The following is a 20266-nucleotide window of genomic DNA, read 5'->3' on the forward strand; positions in this document are numbered from 1 at the left end:
TTCAACAATTGGGGTAGGGAGAGGCTGTGACATTGGGTCAGTGACCTTCAGTAACCTTTAACCTCCAGTGACCTCTCAGTGACAGCTGCCCCCTGGTGGTCGCGAGGGGAACTGTCAGTCCCTGCATGGGCCTCTGGGATTCCTGGCAGGAGGGGAAGGCGCGGGGGGCGCTGGGATTCCTGGCAGGACGGGAAGGCGCGGGGGCCGCTGGGATTCCTGGCAGGACGGGAAGGCGAGGGGGCCGCTGGGATTCCTGGCCGGAGGGTTAGGCGCGGGGGCCGCTGGGATTCCTGGCACGGCCTGTTTTCTGTTGGGTGTAGGCCTCAGGCCTCGGGTCTTGCCGGAGCGGCGGTTATGGCCGAAGTGCAGGCGCCGCCGGTGGAGAAGGAGCGCGAGGAGGAGACGGTGTCCTGGACCCCGGAGGTGGAGGTTTGCCTTTTCCACGCGATGTTGGGACACAAACCAGTGGGTGAGTCGGAGTGAGGAGAGGGACAGACTGAACCCCTCCCCACCCCCCCCCCCCCCCCCCCCCCGGGGCCAGCAGGTGTGGCCATTCGGCCCATCCCCCCTGCCCCCGGCTCATTGTCCACACCCGGGGGTCTGGAGATCGAATCTACGGGAGCTGCGCGCGCCGACCCCCCCTCCCCTCCCCCTCGTCTCCCCCCCTCCCCCTCGTCTCACCCCCTCCCCCTCGTCTCCCCCCCCCTCCCCTCCCCCTCGTCTCCCCCCCTCCCCTCCCCCTCGTCTCCCCCCCTCCCCCTCGTCTCACCCCCCTCCCCCTCGTCTCCCCCCCCTCCCCTCCCCCTCGTCTCCCCCCCCTCCCCTCCCCCTCGTCTCCCCCCCTCCCCCTCGTCTCCCCTCCCCCCCTCCCCCTCGTCTCCCCCCCTCCCCCTCGTCTCCCCCCCCTCCCCTCCCCCTCGTCTCCCCCCCCTCCCCTCCCCCTCGTCTCCCCCCCCCTCCCCTCCCCCTCGTCTCCCCCCCCTCCCCTCCCCCTCGTCTCCCCCCCTCCCCCTCGTCTCCCCCCCTCCCCCTCGTCTCCCCCCCTCCCCCTCGTCTCCCCCCCTCCCCCTCGTCTCACCCCCTCCCCCTCGTCTCCCCCCCCTCCCCCTCGTCTCCCCCCCCTCCCCCTCGTCTCACCCCCTCCCCTCCCCCTCGTCTCCCCCCCTCCCCTCCCCCTCGTCTCCCCCCCTCCCCCTCGTCTCCCCCCCTCCCCCTCGTCTCCCCCCCTCCCCTCCCCCACTCCCCTCCCCCCCTCCCCCTCGTCTCCCCCCCTCCCCCTCGTCTCCCCCCCTCCCCTCCCCCACTCCCCTCCCCCCCTCCCCCTCGTCTCCCCCCTCCCCCTCGTCTCCCCCCCTCCCCTCCCCCTCGTCTCCCCCCCTCCCCTCCCCCTCGTCTCCCCCCCTCCCCCTCGTCTCCCCCCCTCCCCCTCGTCTCCCCCCCTCCCCTCCCCCTCGTCTCCCCCCCTCCCCTCCCCCTCGTCTCCCCCCCTCCCCCTCGTCTCCCCCCCTCCCCTCCCCCTCGTCTCCCCCCCTCCCTCCCCCTCGTCTCCCCCCCTCCCCCTCGTCTCCCCCCCTCCCCCTCGTCTCCCCCCCTCCCCTCCCCCTCGTCTCCCCCCCTCCCCTCCCCCTCGTCTCCCCCCCTCCCCCTCGTCTCCCCCCCTCCCCTCCCCCTCGTCTCCCCCCCTCCCCTCCCCCTCGTCTCCCCCCCTCCCCTCCCCCTCGTCTCCCCCCCTCCCCTCGTCTCCCCCCCTCCCCTCCCCCTCGTCTCCCCCCCCTCCCCTCCCCCTCGTCTCCCCCCCCTGCCCTCCCCCTCATCTCCCTCCCCTCCCCCTCGTCTCCCCCCCTCCCCTCCCCCTCGTCTCCCCCCCTCCCCCTCGTCTCCCCCCCTCCCCCTCGTCTCCCCCCCCTCCCCTCCCCCTCATCTCCCCCCCCTCCCCTCCCCCTCGTCTCCCCCCCCTGCCCTCCCCCTCATCTCCCCCCCCTCCCCCTCGTCTCCCCCCCTCCCCTCCCCCTCGTCTCCCCCCCTCCCCTCCCCCTCGTCTCCCCCCCTCCCCTCCCCCTCGTCTCCCCCCTCCCCTCCCCTCGTCTCCCCCCCTCCCCTCCCCCTCGTCTCCCCCCTCCCCTCCCCCTCGTCTCCCCCCCTCCCCTCCCCCTCGTCTCCCCCCCTCCCCCTCGTCTCCCCCCCCTCCCCCTCGTCTCCCCCCCCTCCCCTCCCCCTCGTCTCCCCCCCCTCCCCTCCCCCACTCCCCTCCCCCACTCCCCTCCCCCTCGTCTCCCCCCCTCCCCTCCCCCTCGTCTCCCCCCTCCCCTCCCCCTCGTCTCCCCCCCTCCCCCTCGTCTCCCCCCCCCTCCCCTCCCCCACTCCCCTCCCCCACTCCCCTCCCCCTCGTCTCCCCCCCCTCCCCCTCCCCCTCGTCTCCCCCCCTCCCCCTCCCCCTCGTCTCCCCCCCTCCCCCTCCCCCTCGTCTCCCCCCCTCCCCTCCCCCTCGTCTCCCCCCCCTCCCCTCCCCCTCGTCTCCCCCCCTCCCCTCCCCCTCGTCTCCCCCCCTCCCCCTCGTCTCCCCCCCTCCCCCTCGTCTCCCCCCCTCCCCCTCGTCTCCCCCCCTCCCCCTCGTCTCCCCCCCTCCCCCTCCCCCTCGTCTCCCCCCCTCCCCCTCCCCCTCGTCTCCCCCCCTCCCCTCCCCCTCGTCTACCCCCCTCCCCCTCGTCTCCCCCCCTCCCCCTCGTCTCCCCCCCTCCCCCTCGTCTCCCCCCCCCCTCCCCTCCCCCACTCCCCTCCCCCCCCTCCCCTCCCCCTCGTCTCCCCCCCTCCCCTCCCCCTCGTCTCCCCCCCTCCCCTCCCCCTCGTCTCCCCCCCTCCCCTCCCCCTCGTCTCCCCCCCCTCCCCTCCCCCTCGTCTCCCCCCCTCCCCTCCCCCTCGTCTCCCCCCTCTCCCCCTCGTCTCACCCCTCCCTCCCCCTCGTCTCACCCCTCCCCTCCCCCTCGTCTCCCCCCCTCCCCTCCCCCTCGTCTCCCCCCCTCCCCTCCCCCACTCCCCTCCCCCTCCCCCTCCCCTTCGTCTCACCCCTCCCCCTCCCCTCCCCCTCGTCTCCCCCCCCCTCCCCTCCCCCTCGTCTCCCCCCCTCCCCCTCGTCTCCCCCCCTCCCCTCCCCCTCGTCTCCCCCCCTCCCCTCCCCCACTCCCCTCCCCCCCTCCCCTCCCCCCCTCCCCCTCCCCCTCGTCTCCCCCCCTCCCCTCCCCCTCGTCTCCCCCCCTCCCCTCCCCCCCTTCTCCCCCCCCTCCCCTCCCCCCCTTCTCCCCCCCTCCCCTCCCCCCTCCCCTCCCCCTCGTCTCCCCCCCTCCCCCTCGTCTCCCCCCCTCCCCTCCCCCTCGTCTCCCCCCCTCCCCTCCCCCACTCCCCTCCCCCCCTCCCCTCCCCCCTCCCCCTCCCCCTCGTCTCCCCCCCTCCCCTCCCCCCCTTCTCCCCCCCTCCCCTCCCCCCCTCCCCTCCCCCTCGTCTCCCCCCCTCCCCCTCGTCTCCCCCCCTCCCCTCCCCCTCGTCTACCCCCTCCCCCTCGTCTCCCCCCCTCCCCTCCCCCTCGTCTCCCCCCCTCCCCTCCCCCTCCCCTCCCCCCCCTCCCCTCCCCCTCGTCTCCCCCCTCCCCTTCGTCTCCCCCTCCCCCTCGTCTCCCCCCCCTCCCCCTCCCCCTCGTCTCCCCCCCTCCCCTCCCCCTCGTCTCCCCCCCTCCCCCTCGTCTCCCCCCCTCCCCCTCGTCTCCCCCCCCTCCCCCTCGTCTCCCCCCCCTCCCCTCCCCCTCGTCTACCCCCTCCCCCTCGTCTCCCCCCCTCCCCTCCCCCTCGTCTCCCCCCCCCCTCCCCTCCCCCTCCCCTCCCCCCCCTCCCCTCCCCCTCGTCTCCCCCCTCCCCTTCGTCTCCCCCTCCCCCTCGTCTCCCCCCCTCCCCTCCCCCTCGTCTCCCCCCCCTCCCCTCCCCCTCCCCCTCCCCTTCGTCTCACCCCTCCCCCTCCCCCTCCCCCTCGTCTCCCCCCCCTCCCCCTCCCCCTCGTCTCCCCCCCCTCCCCTCCCCCTCGTCTCACCCCTCCCCCTCCCCCTCCCCTTCGTCTCACCCCCCTCCCCTCCCCCTCGTCTCCCCCCCCTCCCCTCCCCTCGTCTCACCCCTCCCCCTCCCCCTCCCCTTCGTCTCCCCCCTCCCCTTCGTCTCCCCCCTCCCCTTCGTCTCCCCCTCCCCTTCGTCTCCCCCTCCCCCTCGTCTCCCCCCCCTCCCCTCCCCCTCGTCTCCCCCCCCTCCCCTCCCCCTCCCCTCCCCCCCTCCCCTCCCCCCCTCCCCTCCCCCTCGTCTCACCCCTCCCCCTCCCCCTCCCCTTCGTCTCACCCCTCCCCCTCCCCCTCCCCCTCCCCCTCGTCTCCCCCCCTCCCCTCCCCCTCGTCTCCCCCCCCTCCCCTCCCCCTCGTCTCCCCCCCCTCCCCTCCCCCTCGTCTCACCCCTCCCCCTCCCCCTCCCCTTCGTCTCCCCCCTCCCCTTCGTCTTCCCCCTCCCCTTCGTCTCCCCCTCCCCCTCATCTCCCCCCCTCCCCTCCCCCTCATCTCCCCCCCTCCCCTCCCCCTCGTCTCCCCCCCTCCCCTCCCCCTCGTCTCCCCCCCTCCCCCTCGTCTCCCCCCCTCCCCCTCGTCTCCCCCCCTCCCCCTCGTCTCCCCCCCTCCCCCTCGTCTCCCCCCCCCCCTCGTCTCCCCCCTCTTCTCCCCCTCCCCCTCTTCTCCCCCTCCCCCTCTTCTCCCCCCTCCCCCTCTTCTCCCCCCTCCCCCTCTTCTCCCCCCTCCCCCTCTTCTCCCCCCTCCCCCTCTTCTCCCCCCTCCCCCTCTTCTCCCCCCTCCCCTTCGTCTCCCCCCTCCCCTTCGTCTCCCCCCTCCCCTTCGTCTCCCCCTCCCCCCTCCCCTTCGTCTCCCCCTCCCCCCTCCCCTTCGTCTCCCCCTCCCTCCTCCCCCCTCCCCCTCGTCTCCCCTCCCCCTCCCCCTCGTCTCCCCCATCTCCCCCCTCCACTTGTCTCGTCTCCCCCCTCGTCTCCCCCCTCCCCCTCATCTCCCTCCCCTCCCCCTCGTCTCCCTCTCCCCTCCCCCCTCGCCTCCCCCTCTCCCCATCACCCCCCCTCACCCCATCCCCCCTCGTCTCCCACTTCCCCCTCGTCTCCCCCTTCCCCGTCTCCCCCTCACCCCCTCCCCCCTCGTCTCCCCCCTCCCCCCTCGTCTCCCCCTCTCCCCCTCTTCTCCCTCCCCCTCTTCTCCCTCCCCTTCTCCCCGTCTCCCCCCTCCCCCTCTCCCCGACTCCCCCCTCCCCCTCGCCCTTCCCGGCTCACCCCCTCACCACTCGTCTCTTCCCTACCCCCTCGTCTCCCCCTCCCCCCTCGTCTCCCCCCTTCCCCTATCCCCGTCTCCCCCCCCTCCCCTCTCGTCTCCCCCCACCTCGTCTCCCCCCTCCCCCCTCATCTCTCTCCTCCCCCCTCATTTCCCCCCTCTCTCCCCCCCACGCCTCCTTCCACACCCCAGTCTCCCCTTCCCCTCCCTACCTCACGCCCCCCATCTCCCTCCGTCTCACCAGCAGGTGAGCGTGTGGGGGGGTGGATTCACCTTCATGGAAAATTATGAAAAAACTGAAAAGAAAGGAGAGCCCAGGAGAGGCTATTAAAGTCTCCAGAACACAAAATAGGACAGAGTGTTTGGAAAGGGCTAGGAATCTAACTTCAAGCACATCTGATAAAGGGACAACAATGAGAAGGGGGAAGGGAAATACAGGACTGAAGTTGTTATACCTGAATGTACGCAGTATACGAAATAAGGTAAATGAGCTTGTGGCGCAGATTGAAATTGGTAGGTATGATATGGTGGGCATTACAGAGACATGGCTGCAAGGGATTCAGGACTGGGAGCTAAATATCCAAGGATATACATCCTATCGAAAAAATAGGCAGGTTGGCAGAGGGGGTGGGGTTGCTTTGTTAGTAAGAAACAAAATTAAATCAATAGCAAGAAATGACGTAGGGTCAGATGATGTAGAATCTGTGTGGGTAGAGTTGAGGAACCGCAAAGGTAAAAAAGCCATAATGGGAGTTATGTACAGGCCTCCGAACAGTAGTCAGGATGTGGGGCACAAGATACACCAGGAGATAGAAAAGGTGTGTAAGAAAGGCAAGGTTACAGTGATCATGGGGGATTTCAATATGCAGGTAGACTGGGAAAATCAGATTGGTAGTGGATCCCAAGAAAAGGAATTTGTGGAATGTCTACGAGACGGCTTTTTGGAGCAGCTTGTGGTGGAGCCCACTAGGGAACAGGCAATTCTAGATTTAGTGATGTGTAATGAGGCAGATTTGATAAGGGAGCTTAAGGTGAAGGAACCCTTAGGAGGAAGTGACCATAATATGATAGAATTTACTCTGCAATTTGAGAGGAAAAAGCTGGAATCAGATGTAACGGTATTACAGTTGAATAAAGGCAACTACAGAGGCATGAGGGAGGAGCTGGCCAGAATTGACTGGGAGATGAGCCTAGCAGGAAAGACAGTGGAACAGCAATGGCAGGAGTTTCTGGGAGTAATTTGGGGGAGACAGCAAAAATTCATCCCTAGGAAGAAGAATCATACTAAAGGGAGGACGAGGCAACCATGGCTGACAAGGGAAGTCAGGGACAGCATAAAAGCTAAAGAGAAAGCATACAATGCGGCGAAGAGCACTGGGAAACCAGGGGACTGGGAAGCCTACAAAGACCAACAGAGGACAACTAAAAAACGAAATAAGGAGGGAGAAGATTAACTATGAGGGTAATCTAGCCAGTAATATAAAAGAAAATTGCAAGAGTTTTTTTTAGATATATAAAGGGTAAGAGAGAGGTAAAAGTGGACATAATGACGCTGGAGAATTAGTAGTGGGGAACAAAGAAATGGCGGAGGAACTGAATAGGTACTTTGTGTCAGTCTTCACAGTGGAAGACATGAGTAACATCCCCAAAGTTCAAGAGAGTCGGGGGGGCAGAGGTGAGTATGGTGGCCATTATCAAGGAGAAGGTGCTAGGAAAACTGAAAGGTCTGAAGGTGGATAAATCACCTGGACCAGATGGATTACACCCCAGAGTTCTGAAGGAGATAGCTGAAGAGATAGTGGAGTTGTTAGTGGTGATCTTTCAGGAATCACTGGAGTCAGGGAGGTTCCCAGAGGACTGGAAAATCGCTAATGTAACCCCCCTGTTTAAGAAGGGAGTGAGGCAAAAGACGGGAAATTACAGGCCGATTAGCCTGATCTCGGTCATTGATAAGATTTTAGAGTCCATTATTAAGGATGAGATTTCAGAATACTTGGAAGTGCATGGTAAAATAGGGCAAAGTCAGCATGTTTTCATCAAGGGGAGGTCATGCCTGACAAATCTGTTAGAATTCTTTGAGGAGGTAACGAGTAGGTTAAACAAAGGAGGGCCAATGGATGTTATCTACTTGGACTTCCAGAAGGCCTTTGACAAGGTGCCGCACAGGAGGCTGCTCAGTAAGATAAGAGCCCATGGTGTTAGAGGCAAGGTACTAGCATGGATAGAAGATTGGCTGTCTGGCAGGAGGCAGAGAGTGGGGATAAGGGGGTCCTTCTCAGGATGGTGGCTGGTAACTAGTGGAGTTCTGCAGGGGTCAGTGTTGGGACCACAACTTTTCACTTTATACATTAATGATCTAGATGAAGGAACTGAGGACATCCTGGCTAAGTTTGCAGATGATACAAAGATAGGTGGAGGGACAGGTAATAGTGAGGAGGCGGGGAGGCTGCAGAAGGATTTGGACAGGTTAGGAGAATGGGCAAAGAAGTGGCAGATGGAATACAATGTGGGGAAGTGTGTTTGGTAGGAAGAATAGAGGCATAGACAATTTTCTAAATGGGGAGAGAATTCAGAAATCTGGAGTGCAAAGGGACTTGGGAGTCCTAGTCCAGGATTCTCTTAAGGTTAACTTGCAGGTTGAGTCGGTAGTTAGGAAGGCAAATGCAATGTTGGCATTTATTTTGAGAGGACTAGAATATAAAAGCAGGGATGTGCTGCTGAGGCTTTATAAGGCTCTGGTCAGACCATGGTTAGAATATTGTGAGCAATTTTGGGCCCCGTATCTCAGGAAGGATGTGCTGGCCCTGGAGAGGGTCCAAAGGAGGTTCACGAGAACGATCCCATGAATGAAAGGTTTAACGTATGAGGAACGTTTGAGGACTCTGGGTCTATACTCGATGGAGTTTAGAAGGATGAGGGGGGATCTGATTGAAACTTACAGAATACTGAAAGGCCTGAATAGAGTGGACGTGGGGAAGATGTTTCCATTAGTAGCAGAGACTAGGACCCGAGGCCACAGTCTCAGAGTAAAAGGGAGACCTTTTAGAACAGAGATGAGGAGAAACTTCTTTAGCCAGAGAGTGGTGAATCTATGGAATTCATTGCCACAGAAGGCTGTGGAGGCCAGGTCATTGAGTGTATTTAAGACCGAGATAGGTAGATTCTTGATTGGTAAGGGGATCAAAGGTTATGGGGAGAAGGCAGAAGAATGGGGGTTGAGAAACTTATCAGCCATGATTGAATGGCGGAGCAGACTCGATGGGCTGAATGGCCTAATTTCTGCTCCTATGTCTTATGGTCTTATGGTGTGAGGTTTTAGCAGATGGGCACAGAGCACCACTTGGACAGTCTGACCTGGTCTGGCATCCTCCCTCCCCACCTTTGACCGTCATCCCTTTCACTTTGCTAATCCCTTTTGTGTGTCAGAATGAAATGGGGTCAAAAGTTTTCTTTGACACAAACACTCCCTGAGAATTTAACCTATCAGCGGGGGGGGGAAATAAAGACAAACTATTGAGAGCAGCTTTAAAAACAACTTAATTTACCGGCGCCATGACCTTTTCATCAGTTTATGAATCTTAACGTTACAGAGGAACCGTGGATCCCTATCCCATCGAGTGAATGATCTGAATGGCGTCCCGCTCCTGTTTGTTACCTGATTCAATACGTTAGGTGGTGTAATAACTGAGCGTGATGTGTTTGAGACTAATGGTGATGATGATATCGAATTGAGTTTGTCAGCCATGGCTCATTCAGTGACATTCTTGTTTCTGAGTCAGAAAGTGGTGCCTTCAAGCTCCAACACAGAGCCTCGAGCACAAAACCTCAGCTGACACTTCCAGTGCAGCACTGAGGGAGCGCAACGTTAAATAAACCGAGACTTTGCCACCTGTTCAGATGGTTGTCAAAGATTCCATGGCACAATTCAAAGTTGAGCAGGGGAGTTCTCCCTGGGCTAATATTCCTCCCTCCATCGACAACACCAGAAACAGATTAGTTCATTTAGTTCACTGCTGAGTAACTGCAAATTTCTCTGTCTCTCTCTCTCTCTCTCTCTCTCCAGGAGTAAATCGACACTTCCACATGATCTGTATCCGGGACAAATTCAGTCAGAATATCGGACGTCAAGTCTCCTCTAAAATAGTTTGGGAACACCTGAATGTCATGTATGACATGCAAGCACTGGTATGCAGCTGGTCACAGATGTGCTTTTGGTTTGGGGCCTGATTAGTGGAAGAGTCACTGTCCTCATGGAGAAGCCTTTAGACCCACATGGTAACATAGATCAGATCACAATCAATCTTTTGCGGTGTTGCACAGGAGGGGTCAGATAATTCTGCAGGAATTAGAGCACAGAAACAGGTCATTTGGCTCATCCAGACTGTGTAGGTGTTTATCCTGGATAAGCAGTATAACTAATGCCATGTGCCCTGCCTTGTGACAGATGATAGAGGGGAGGGGCTGGAATTGAGTTCTTCATCTTAAAAGAATTGACTTTTGAATTCAAAACAATCACCCTTGTAATTAAAATCCACCACCCTGCCCCCAACCCCACAAACCAGGCCAGGAACTCCATCCTCATCATAACAGCACTTCCTCCCTTTGTCTACCTACACCACATGGACTGCAGCGGTTCAAGAAAGCAGCTCACCACCACCTCCTCAAGGGCAGTTAGGGATGGGCAATAAATGCTGGCCCAGCCTGCGATGCCCACATCCCATCAAAGAATAAATATTGAAAGAAAGCAACAACTTGCAGTTATATCTTGGGAAAGTTTATTACCTTAATCAAGATAAAGAGTTCAGTCACAGGTCACAGATCAGTCACAGGTCACCACTTGTCAATCCGTTTGACTGACCCACAGCGTTTCACAAACAAAAATTGACACTGAGTCAGTGGGAGATATTCGGATAGGTGACCAAAAACTTTGTCAAAGAGATAGAATTTAAGGAGCGTCTTACAGGAGGAGGGGGTTAGGGAGGAAATTCTATGGATGAAGGAGGTGGAGGCACGTTCTACCCAGAATTCTCCATTTCCCTGAGTCCAAGCTGTTGAACATCTCTCCCTCCTGTCCATCTCCTTCCCCCACCGCTGTCCTGTGTCACATCCTCACTGACTGTGCTTTCAGCTACCTGCACTCCAGAGCCCGGGATTTCCTACCCACATCCCTTCATCCCTTGGGAAACCTTTACAACATTAAAGGTGCCATATAAATGCAAGTTGCTGTTGCTATCAGAGCCATGAGAGTTTTGGAGGGAGGAATTGGGGGTTTTCAAAGAGTAATTTTACACCAAGCTGTTTGCCTTCTGTAGCCAACAACGATTTACACTTGTATAGCACTGTTAACATAACAAAACTGCCCAGGATGCTTCACAGGAGCATCTTTTGCCTTGCCCTTCTGTAAAGCACTTTGTAAAGTCTTTCGACGTTAAAGACATTATAACTATTATTTTCTGACTCCAGATTCTCTTGTTATCTGATGTTTTCCAGCACGAGTCTGAAATCCTCCCTTTCCCAAATGGCGAGCGGAATTTTGTTCTCCCTGAAGACATTATTCATGAAGTGAAAGAAGGTACGGAGCTGTGATCGAGTGAAGCCGCTCTCCTGCCTATTTTTGTATTGTCAGCAAATTTGGATACATTACACTCTGCCCCTTCCTCCAAGTTAATTGAGGCCCTTGGACTGATCCTTGTGGCACTCCACTAGTTACATCTTTCCAACCTGAAAAAGACTCATTAATCCCGGCTCTCTATCTTCTGTGTGTTAACCAATCCTCCATCCATGCTGATACATTACCTATAGTTTCCTGTTCCTTTGTCTCTCTCCCTTCTTGAACAGGGGCGTCACATTAGCAGTTTTCCAATCTGCTGGGACCCTTCGAGAATCCAGTGAGTTCTGGAATATTTCGACCAATGCCTCCCCTATCTCTGTAGCCACTTCCTTTAAAACCCTTGGATGCAGGCCATCAGGTCCTGGCGACTTGTCTGCCTTTAGTCCCATTAGTCTGTAAAATACTTTGCCCTTCGTGATAGAGACTGTTACAAGACCTTTCCTCCCATTAGCTCCCTGCTTATCTCACTATCAGCAGAGGGTGTATTTTGGAACATTCTGTAATGCCAATCATTAGTCTGGGACGCAGTGATCACTGTGTGTGTCCTTCTGAGAATTGGCCAGAGTCCCAGACCTGAGATTGTCACTTTTTAAAATAGTTTAGTTTTGTTGAAATAGTTTATTACTAAATCTTTACACCGTCCAATTTGTTTTTCTCAATTGTTCCTGAGCAGGGCCAATAGTGGTCACACTCTGGCATGGGATTCTTGTTCTGCAGATACCAGTCACACTCTGCTGCTGCTGGGTTTTGGCTCTGCGGGACTGGTCACTTGCCTAGTTCTACAGAGATGGTCACTGGTGCATGGGTAGTGGTCACTCTCTGGATCAAGGATACTAGTCACCCTCTGATATGTGCTTAGCGGTCACATTCTGCAAGCAAAGTGGTCACTCTGGTGTGGGGGTAGTGGTCACTCCCCAGTGTTGATCACTCCCCAGTGCAGCGTTCTGGCTCCACTTTTGAAATGCGCTTTGAGAGTTGGATGTGTGATATTTTGATAATCTTCACAGGAAAGAGTGGTGCAGAGGAAGAACTGAAGGATGAGCAGAAGGAGGAGTTGCTGGACCAACCACCAGTTGAAGAGGGTGGGTACTCAGGAGGACAGTCTCTGTGAGCTGTTACTCGGTATGCTCTGACTGTAGAGATGTTGATGAGGCCAAGCGTCTGCTCTCACAGTCATGGACTGCTGACTCTCAGAATGAGGCTCATATACCACAAATACCCAGTGGCAAGAGGTGCAAAGAAGCATTGTAACTGCAACCCAGGGAGGGCCTTCACCTGGGAGTGCGGGGCCGGGTGGGGAGATGACTCAACAACTCCGAAAGAGGACCCTGTATTTGAGGGGATGGTTCCAGTTTCACTAGTTATGTTGTGGTTGTTTTGGTAATTATAGGTACTTTACTGAAATATATTCCTAGAATTATGCAGAATTCACAGCATGGGCACAGGCCATTCTACCCATCTGGTCCGTGCTAGAGTTTATGCTCCGCACAAGCCTCTTCCCACTCTATTAAAGCCCATTCGGATCTGATTCAAGGTAGTTTCAACCAATTTACAATCACCCCTCTGCAGGTAACTAAGGACTGATCCTTCCCTCCTATCAATCAGGATTAAATTGGAACAGGGTCCCAGATGTTCGTGAATGGAGCTGTCATGAATCACTCCTACAGCACTCCCTCAGCACTGCTTCTCTGACAGCACGGAGCTCCCTCAGCACTGCCCCTCCAGCAGCGCGGTGCTTTCTCAGCGCGGCGCTCTCTCAGCACTGCCCCCTCCCTCAGCGCGGAGCTCCCTCAGCACTGCCCCTCCAGCAGCGCGGCGCTCTCTCAGCACTGCCCCCTCCCTCAGCGCGGCGCTCTCTCAGCACTGCCCCCTCCCTCAGCGCGGCGCTCTCTCAGCACTGCCCCCTCCCTCAGCGCGGCGCTCTCTCAGCACTGCCCCCTCCCTCAGCGCGGCGCTCTCTCAGCACTGCCCCCTCCCTCAGCGCGGCGCTCTCTCAGCACTGCCCCCTCCCTCAGCGCGGCGCTCCCTCAGCACTGCCCCCTCCCTCAGCGCGGCGCTCTCTCAGCACTGCCCCCTCCCTCAGCGCGGCGCTCTCTCAGCACTGCCCCCTCCCTCAGCGCGGCGCTCTCTCAGCACTGCTTCTCTGACAGCACGGAGCTCCCTCAGCACTGCCCCTCCCTCAGCGCGGCGCTCTCTCAGCACTGCCCCCTCCCTCAGCGCGGCGCTCTCTCAGCACTGCCCCCTCCCTCAGCGCGGCGCTCTCTCAGCACTGCTTCTCTGACAGCACGGAGCTCCCTCAGCACTGCCCCTCCCTCAGCGCGGCGCTCTCTCAGTACTGCCCCCTCCCTCAGCGCGGCGCTCTCTCAGCACTGCCCCCTCCCTCAGCGCGGCGCTCTCTCAGCACTGCTTCTCTGACAGCACGGAGCTCCCTCAGCACTGCCCCTCCCTCAGCGCGGCGCTCTCTCAGCACTGCCCCCTCCCTCAGCGCGGCGCTCTCTCAGTACTGCCCCCTCCCTCAGCGCGGCGCTCTCTCAGCACTGCCCCCTCCCTCAGCGCGGCGCTCTCTCAGCACTGCCCCCTCCCTCAGCGCGGCGCTCTCTCAGCACTGCCCCCTCCCTCAGCGCGGCGCTCCCTCAGCACTGCCCCCTCCCTCAGCGCGGCGCTCTCTCAGCACTGCCCCCTCCCTCAGCGCGGCGCTCTCTCAGCACTGCCCCCTCCCTCAGCGCGGCGCTCTCTCAGCACTGCCCCCTCCCTCAGCGCGGCGCTCTCTCAGCACTGCCCCCTCCCTCAGCGCGGCGCTCTCTCAGCACTGCCCCCTCCCTCAGCGCGGCGCTCTCTCAGCACTGCTTCTCTGACAGCACGGAGCTCCCTCAGCACTGCCCCTCCCTCAGCGCGGCGCTCTCTCAGCACTGCCCCCTCCCTCAGCGCGGCGCTCTCTCAGTACTGCCCCCTCCCTCAGCGCGGCGCTCTCTCAGCACTGCTTCTCTGACAGCACGGAGCTCCCTCAGCACTGCCCCTCCCTCAGCGCGGCGCTCTCTCAGCACTGCCCCCTCCCTCAGCGCGGCGCTCTCTCAGTACTGCCCCCTCCCTCAGCGCGGCGCTCTCTCAGCACTGCTTCTCTGACAGCACGGAGCTCCCTCAGCACTGCCCCTCCCTCAGCGCGGCGCTCTCTCAGCACTGCCCCCTCCCTCAGCGCGGCGCTCTCTCAGCACTGCCCCCTCCCTCAGCGCGGCGCTCTCTCAGCACTGCCCCCTCCCTCAGCGCGGCGCTCTCTCAGCACTGCTTCTCTGACAGCACGGAGCTCCCTCAGCACTGCCCCTCCCTCAGCGCGGCACTCTCTCAGCACTGCCCCCTCCCTCAGCGCGGCGCTCTCTCAGTACTGCCCCCTCCCTCAGCGCGGCGCTCTCTCAGCACTGCTTCTCTGACAGCACGGAGCTCCCTCAGCACTGCCCCTCCCTCAGCGCGGCGCTCTCTCAGCACTGCCCCCTCCCTCAGCGCGGCGCTCTCTCAGCACTGCCCCCTCCCTCAGCGCGGCGCTCCCTCGGCACTGCCCCTCCAGCAGCCCGGCGCTCCCTCATTACTGCACTAGAGTGCTGGCCTAGATTTGTGCTCAAGACTTTCGACTAGGACTTCAACCAGTGAGCTCCTGCTCAGAGTTAAGAGTGCTACTCACTGAGCCATGACTGATATTTATTAATCTGGGTGCTTCAATATTGAGAAAGTCAGTAAAATGGCCATAGTGCAAATACAATTGGTTAAAAATAATAAAGCAGCAGCATTGGTAAATTGAGAAATGCTGATTCAGTGACACCAGGCTTTGTTTTCGGTAAAATGGATCCCATTGTTTGCGGTATAATTCTGCCAACTACCCATCAGCGCCATCTTGCTGCCAGTGTTTGGGTTTCTGTGCAGCTTGTGGTGATGATTGCGTTTCATTTTAACAATTTAGATTCCTGCATCTCCAGGTAACCCAAAGGTGATTGAAAAGCTGGTGGTGAAGGAGAAAGTGCTGGTTGCCGGCGAGGCTGGGACAAAAGAGGTGATTGACAAGAGGAAAAGGAACCGAGCCACCGCAAATCTCCTGAGCGTGAACAGCAACCCCTCCAGCCCCAGCGGAGCCAAACGTAGGCGGGTTTAGTGGTGGCGATCAGCATCTCGACTGATTGTGGAGAGGGGGCCGGTGCCAGGTGTGGTCAGTTGGCACGTTTGGAACCTGCAGCAGATGTGCTGAGAGAGGGAGAGAGTGTGGCTCTTTGCAACAGGTAATAGCAACTGCAGACCAGCTGTGAAATACTTGTGTGTAGCTGGCCAGTTGTTTATTCAGACTGACCCAAAAGTGACTGCAAAAAGACTACAGACTGAACTGCCTTCAGGGTAAGAACACTCATCCCTCATCCTATTGATTCGATTTGACACTTACAGCATGTGACATTAACAGGATGCTCCAAGTGATCTTTTCATGCCGTTTGCAAGTTAAGGCTGCAATTTCGGACCAGAAATTAATTTGTCATGAACTGTTTCGCCCCCTTTTCCCAGAATTTTCTAAATCATGGGATAGACTCTTCCGGGGTGCAGTCTTCCATTTTAGCCTTATTTTGTTCGTTCATTATTCCGAGTTATGTTATATTTGTGGATCCATTTTTTTCAAAGCGTTTCACATTAAAACCAGATTGAAAATATATTTTTGCACTGTTTTTCTAAAATTTAACAAGCCCAATATTATGTGAAACTTGGACAGAGTTGGTGCTGAATGTGTGTTTCATTGAATCAGAGAACTGTTTAATCTGATTGGTATCATTCTGTGTCTGGTGGTTTAAGTTTGTAAATGCTTAGGTCTGGAGCTGATGCCCTCTTCGAGGAAAATATTTCAGACTTGTTTATTTTGATGTGAGGTCCACTTTAAATTTTAAAATACCAATATCACTGTTGTGTCAGAGAATGGATGTTCACAAGTACTTTTTTTATTCCACAAGACAATCTGGTCCACAGCATTTATTGGTTTTCATGAGAATGAAGCTTCCAGCAGCTTCAGTCCAATTAAGCAAATTTGATGAGCTGATTGGCTTCCTTGTCTGCTCTACTATTTTATGATTTTAATGATAACTTGTTCTTAATAATTACATATACTTATTGTCACACTTGCATACAAGATTGAGGAATTCATTGTCTTAGGCACTGTCGATCAAGCCATTCATTCAAAGATGTTTATGAAAGTGCAAGACTGCTCCAGGTGAGTTGTCATTTGCCTTACGCTAATGTCTCCTTGGAGGAGGAAATCCCTAGGACAACAATTTGCATTTATACAGTACCTTTAATGTGGTTAATCCTCCCAAGGTGCTTGAACAAAGAATGTTGATACTCAAATGTTTATCTGCCAAAGTCTCCATCTAGCAACTTTTTAAATTTCCCACTGAACATTTCACTGGAAATGAAACAGGTAAATACAACCCTCTAACGGGAACTCATTTGGCAGGCCAAAACCAGAAATTAATTTCAAAGAAATCCATATGAACCCATTTCTCACAGTTATAATCACTTTTCCAGACATTATATTGCAATGTGTGGGATAGGAGTGTAAACACTATTGGTGGACATTGAATAACACAGCCAGTAGAGCTGCAGTGGGCAGCTGACAATGGTGGGACTTCAGGTTGAGTGAGATCCAAATGAGAAAACAGGTTTCATTATCCAAAATAATCTTGCGAAGCCTGAAAACATCAGCGCAAATGATTTTCAGTGTCCAAACTTACTACAGTGTCCGGACAGCACCTTTGACACTCTGTCAGACAACAGTGAAATAACAGCAGGGTACAGGTCAGTCATGGTTGGTGTTCACTTACAGGAGGTAGCTGTCGACAATTTTGCAAATCATACAGCTAACTTCCCACAGTGAATGCGTGTGTGCACAGACACTGTGGGATGATAATACAGAGGCACGTTATTAAAATACGGACCTGTGTTTTAAGTATTTCTATTTCAGAGCCTTCAGGTGCAGCAATGTTTGTGCTAACATTTGTTCAGGGGAAGGTTTAAAGGTAAGTTTGAACAGATTTGAATACTAATATAACACCATGAGTGTGAATATCTCAGACTGTACAGCTGTGGAGAGGCAGCTGGCAATTGAGATCAATCTTGCCCCATGAATAGTTCACAAACATTCCTTTTCCACTTGTGGGGTTTTGGGGAATGTCACTGAACAGTGATCAGGAACTATAGCTAACTTTTCCCAACCTTGTCCAGGGCACTGAGACCAATTGAGGGCCCAACGAGAAATGGATCCACCAGCTCAGCATAGACTAAGATTGAAGTTTGGACTTCCCCGTTTCACTTCGCCATCACATCACCATCGGCCAAGACACAGGCCCCGTTCTCCAATGGCACCACCCAATGTAGAGCAGCCTTCCTCAGAATGCACAGCTTTTGAGTCTCCGGAACTACCTCCAACTCACACTGAGCATCATCAAGCCACACTGTTAAAGAAATAGGAGGAGAACTTTCAGCTCTTCAAGTCTGTTCTTCCATTCAGTTAGATCATGGAAGATACATACTTCAACTCCATTTACACACCACCTTCCTAAACTTTTTAATGCCCTTGCCTAACCCCCCTCCCCACCCACGACAGCTTTTTTGGGGGGAGAGAGTTCCAGATTTCAATACCCTACGTGTGACGAAGTGCTCCCTGACATTATTCCCTCCCCACCACCTCCCCCCAAAACCACAGGAAATAACATCTCTCCACCGTGTAAAATGCTTTGTGGGGAGGATTTTGCACAGGGGACCAGCTCACATGCAGATCACACTGTCGAGTTGACTCAGTCCATGTTGCCTCAGTAAGATATCATTCTCCTCATATTATTGGAATTTATTGTGAAATAGAGTATTAGTGGGATGTGTGTGTGTGGGAGACTTAATTGAATTAACCTTGGTGCTTTGACGTAAGAAGACAAGTTAGGTTTGAAATGTTAATTGGGTAAGCATGGGGAAGTTTAGAAACATAGGTGTCAAGGGAACGTTTGCAATTTTAAATAAACAGGATTAGATTGTTTTCAAAGAGGGAGTGAAATGTGTCACTTAGCCAGGTGAAGTTTAGAAAGTGTGTTTATTTTTGTGCTATGAGAGGCTTTTATTATCAGGAAGATAAAGTCCAAAGACATAGTGAAATAATGGGCATTTGCATTCAAAGAGGGAAATATGTAAAAAGGAGAGAAGATTGTGTGTAAGGGAAGGCATTTTAAGATCTTACAAATGGAGGAGGTTCACTAGATTGATTCCAGAGATGCGGGGCTTGTTTTATGATGAGAGATTGAGCAGTTTAGGCCTAAACTCGCTAGAGTTTAGAAGGATGAGGGGAGATCTAATTGAGGCATATAAGGTGCTAAAGGGGATAGACAAAGTAGACATGGAGTGGATGTTTCCCCTTGTGGGCCATTCTGGAATGAAAGGCCATAGTTTTAGATTTAAATCAGAATTGAGGAATTACTTTTCTCAAAGGGTCGTGAATCTGTGGAATTCACTACCTCAGAGTGCAGTAGATGCTGGGACGCTGAATAAATTTAGAGAGGAGATAGACAGATTTTTAATTAGTAACTGGTTGAAAGGTTATGGGGAGTGGGTGGGAAATTGGAGGTGAGGCCGAAATGAAATCAGCCATGATCGTAATGAATGGTGGGGCAGGCTTGAGGGGTTGAATTGCCTACTCCTGCTCCTAGTTCTTATGTTCTAATGTGAAAAAGCCTTCAACATCTATGCCTCAAGCTTCAGTCTTCAAAGGACTGAAAAGTTAAGAAAACTCACTTTGAATTCGACATTGTTCAAGGTATCATGTTTCTTTGCCTGGGTCTTTTAAAATCTGTGTGTCTTACTGTTGTCTTAACAAAAGTGTAACTGGGATTAGAAGTTATCGTAGTAATTTGTAGATCTTTGTATGTATTTAAAAATAATTTGTTTTATTAATAAATGTTTAATTTAGCTTTATAAAAACCTATAAGACTTGGTGGTCTTATTACTACTGCGCTCAAGGCACGCATCTCAAAATTTATACAAGCTGCAAAACAAGTTATGGCAGTTGTTTCAAGCTGCCCTTTGGGATTTGAACAACTCAGCTTTTACCATCAGCTGGTGCCATAACAAAAATTGGGGGCTCTTTGCGGCATATATTTGAAATTCCTTGATTGGGTTGAAGTTGGTGAATCTTAAGGTTACGAGTACGAGAAGCACTTTGAATTCAGGAGTTGGTGTGAGTTTTTTTTTGAAGTGGTGAGACTGCAGTTACTCAGACTTGTTTGGCAGTTGAAGTTGTGACTTTGGTTTACAAGAGGCAAATAAAGCTAAGTTAATGGAATTGGCAGATAAGTTACAATTAGGATCACCTGCAGGGGTGGAGAAATCAGACACAATTGAAGGTATAGTACAGCATTTGAAATTGGAAGGAATACCTGAGAGACTGAGTTCTCCAAGGGGTGGTTCATTAGAATGGGCTCAAGTTCAGTCGCAAATGAAAAAAATGGGACTCGAGGCATCGGAAAAATAAAGAGCATTTCAAAGGCAGAAGGCAGGAGAGAGAAGGAAAACAAAAAAGGGAATTAGAAATGTCGAGGTTGGAAAAGGAGGAAAGAGAAAATCCCAGCTTAAAATGCAGGCAATTTATAGAAGAGACGCCAGTCGGTGAGGAAGGACTTGTTTCCAGATCAGAACCCAGTGGGGAGATGTTTAAATTTGCACAAGTTCCTCCAAAGTTTGGTGAAAGAAATGTGGAAGCATTCTTTATTTCATTAGAGAAGATAGCTAAACAGACGAAATGGCCACAGGAAAACAGGATATTGTTGTTACAATCCAGGTTGGTGGGTGGAGCACGAGGTTTATGCTTCACTGTCAGAAGAGGTATCTGTGAGCTATGATGTGGTTAAAAAAAGGCTATTTTGAGTGCATGTGAGTTGGTTCCTGAGGCAGAAATTTAGGAACATGAGAAAAGAGCTTGGGCAAACTTATATTGAGTTTGAAAGAATAAAACAAAGTAATTTTGACCGGTGGATAAGGGCATTAAGAAAGAGACAACATATGTGGCTCTTAGAGAAGTAATTCTTTTGGAAGAATTTAACAGTTCAATTACTTTGGTGGTCAGGACTCGTGGAGGAACGGAGAGTTGAATCTGTAAGGCAAGCAGCAGAGATAGTTGATGATTGAGTTAGTTCATAGAGATAAACCTTTATTTCATCACCCTTTCAAATCGGAAAAGGATAAAAAAAAGTGGAAAGGTGAAAGGAAAGTGGGTAGTCAGGGAAGAGAAAGTGGAAATCCCCAGGAAGTTT

The 20266-nt window shown here is 55.1% G+C and overlaps 2 protein-coding genes across 9 annotated transcripts in view; both read left to right on the top strand.

The window, feature by feature from the left end:
- Window positions 1-250: 250 nt before the first annotated feature.
- On the top strand, window positions 251-15125 carry LOC121287276 (MRG/MORF4L binding protein). Of its 3 annotated transcripts, XM_041205001.1 has the most exons (5): window positions 256-469; window positions 9411-9532; window positions 10838-10919; window positions 11966-12040; window positions 14924-15125. In XM_041205001.1, the coding sequence occupies exons 1-5, from the start codon at window positions 355-357 to the stop codon at window positions 15094-15096; spliced, it is 567 nt and encodes a 188-aa protein (XP_041060935.1). In that variant the 5' UTR covers window positions 256-354; the 3' UTR covers window positions 15097-15125. The 3 variants fall into 3 exon arrangements, with proteins under 3 accessions (XP_041060936.1, XP_041060937.1, XP_041060935.1); XM_041205002.1 differs by lacking the exon at window positions 11966-12040 and having other exon boundaries at window positions 251-469; XM_041205003.1 differs by lacking the exon at window positions 9411-9532 and having other exon boundaries at window positions 252-429.
- Window positions 15097-20266, top strand: part of LOC121287274 (tyrosine-protein kinase HCK-like) — a 44188-nt gene continuing 39018 nt past the window's right edge. For 2 of the 6 annotated variants that reach the window (XM_041204997.1, XM_041204991.1), the window contains exon 1: window positions 15121-15220. The gene's annotated coding sequence lies outside the window, so the exon portion shown is untranslated. Of the gene's footprint in view, window positions 15221-16134; window positions 16189-20266 lie in introns of those variants that run through there. The other 4 variants (XM_041204990.1, XM_041205000.1, XM_041204992.1 and 1 more) reach the window with 3 other exon arrangements.

The sequence above is a fragment of the Carcharodon carcharias genome, chromosome 14 (assembly GCF_017639515.1).
Source record: "Carcharodon carcharias isolate sCarCar2 chromosome 14, sCarCar2.pri, whole genome shotgun sequence".
NCBI classification, from domain to species: domain Eukaryota; kingdom Metazoa; phylum Chordata; class Chondrichthyes; order Lamniformes; family Lamnidae; genus Carcharodon; species Carcharodon carcharias.

Coding starts and splice junctions, on each gene's coding strand:
- LOC121287276 (XM_041205001.1), top strand. CDS start 355: ATGGCCGAAGTGCAGGCGCCGCCGGTGGAGAAGGAGCGCGAGGAGGAG. Junction 9,533..10,837: donor TGTATGACATGCAAGCACTG/GTATGCAGCTGG, acceptor GATGTTTTCCAG/CACGAGTCTGAAATCCTCCC. Junction 10,920..11,965: donor TATTCATGAAGTGAAAGAAG/GTACGGAGCTGT, acceptor TAATCTTCACAG/GAAAGAGTGGTGCAGAGGAA.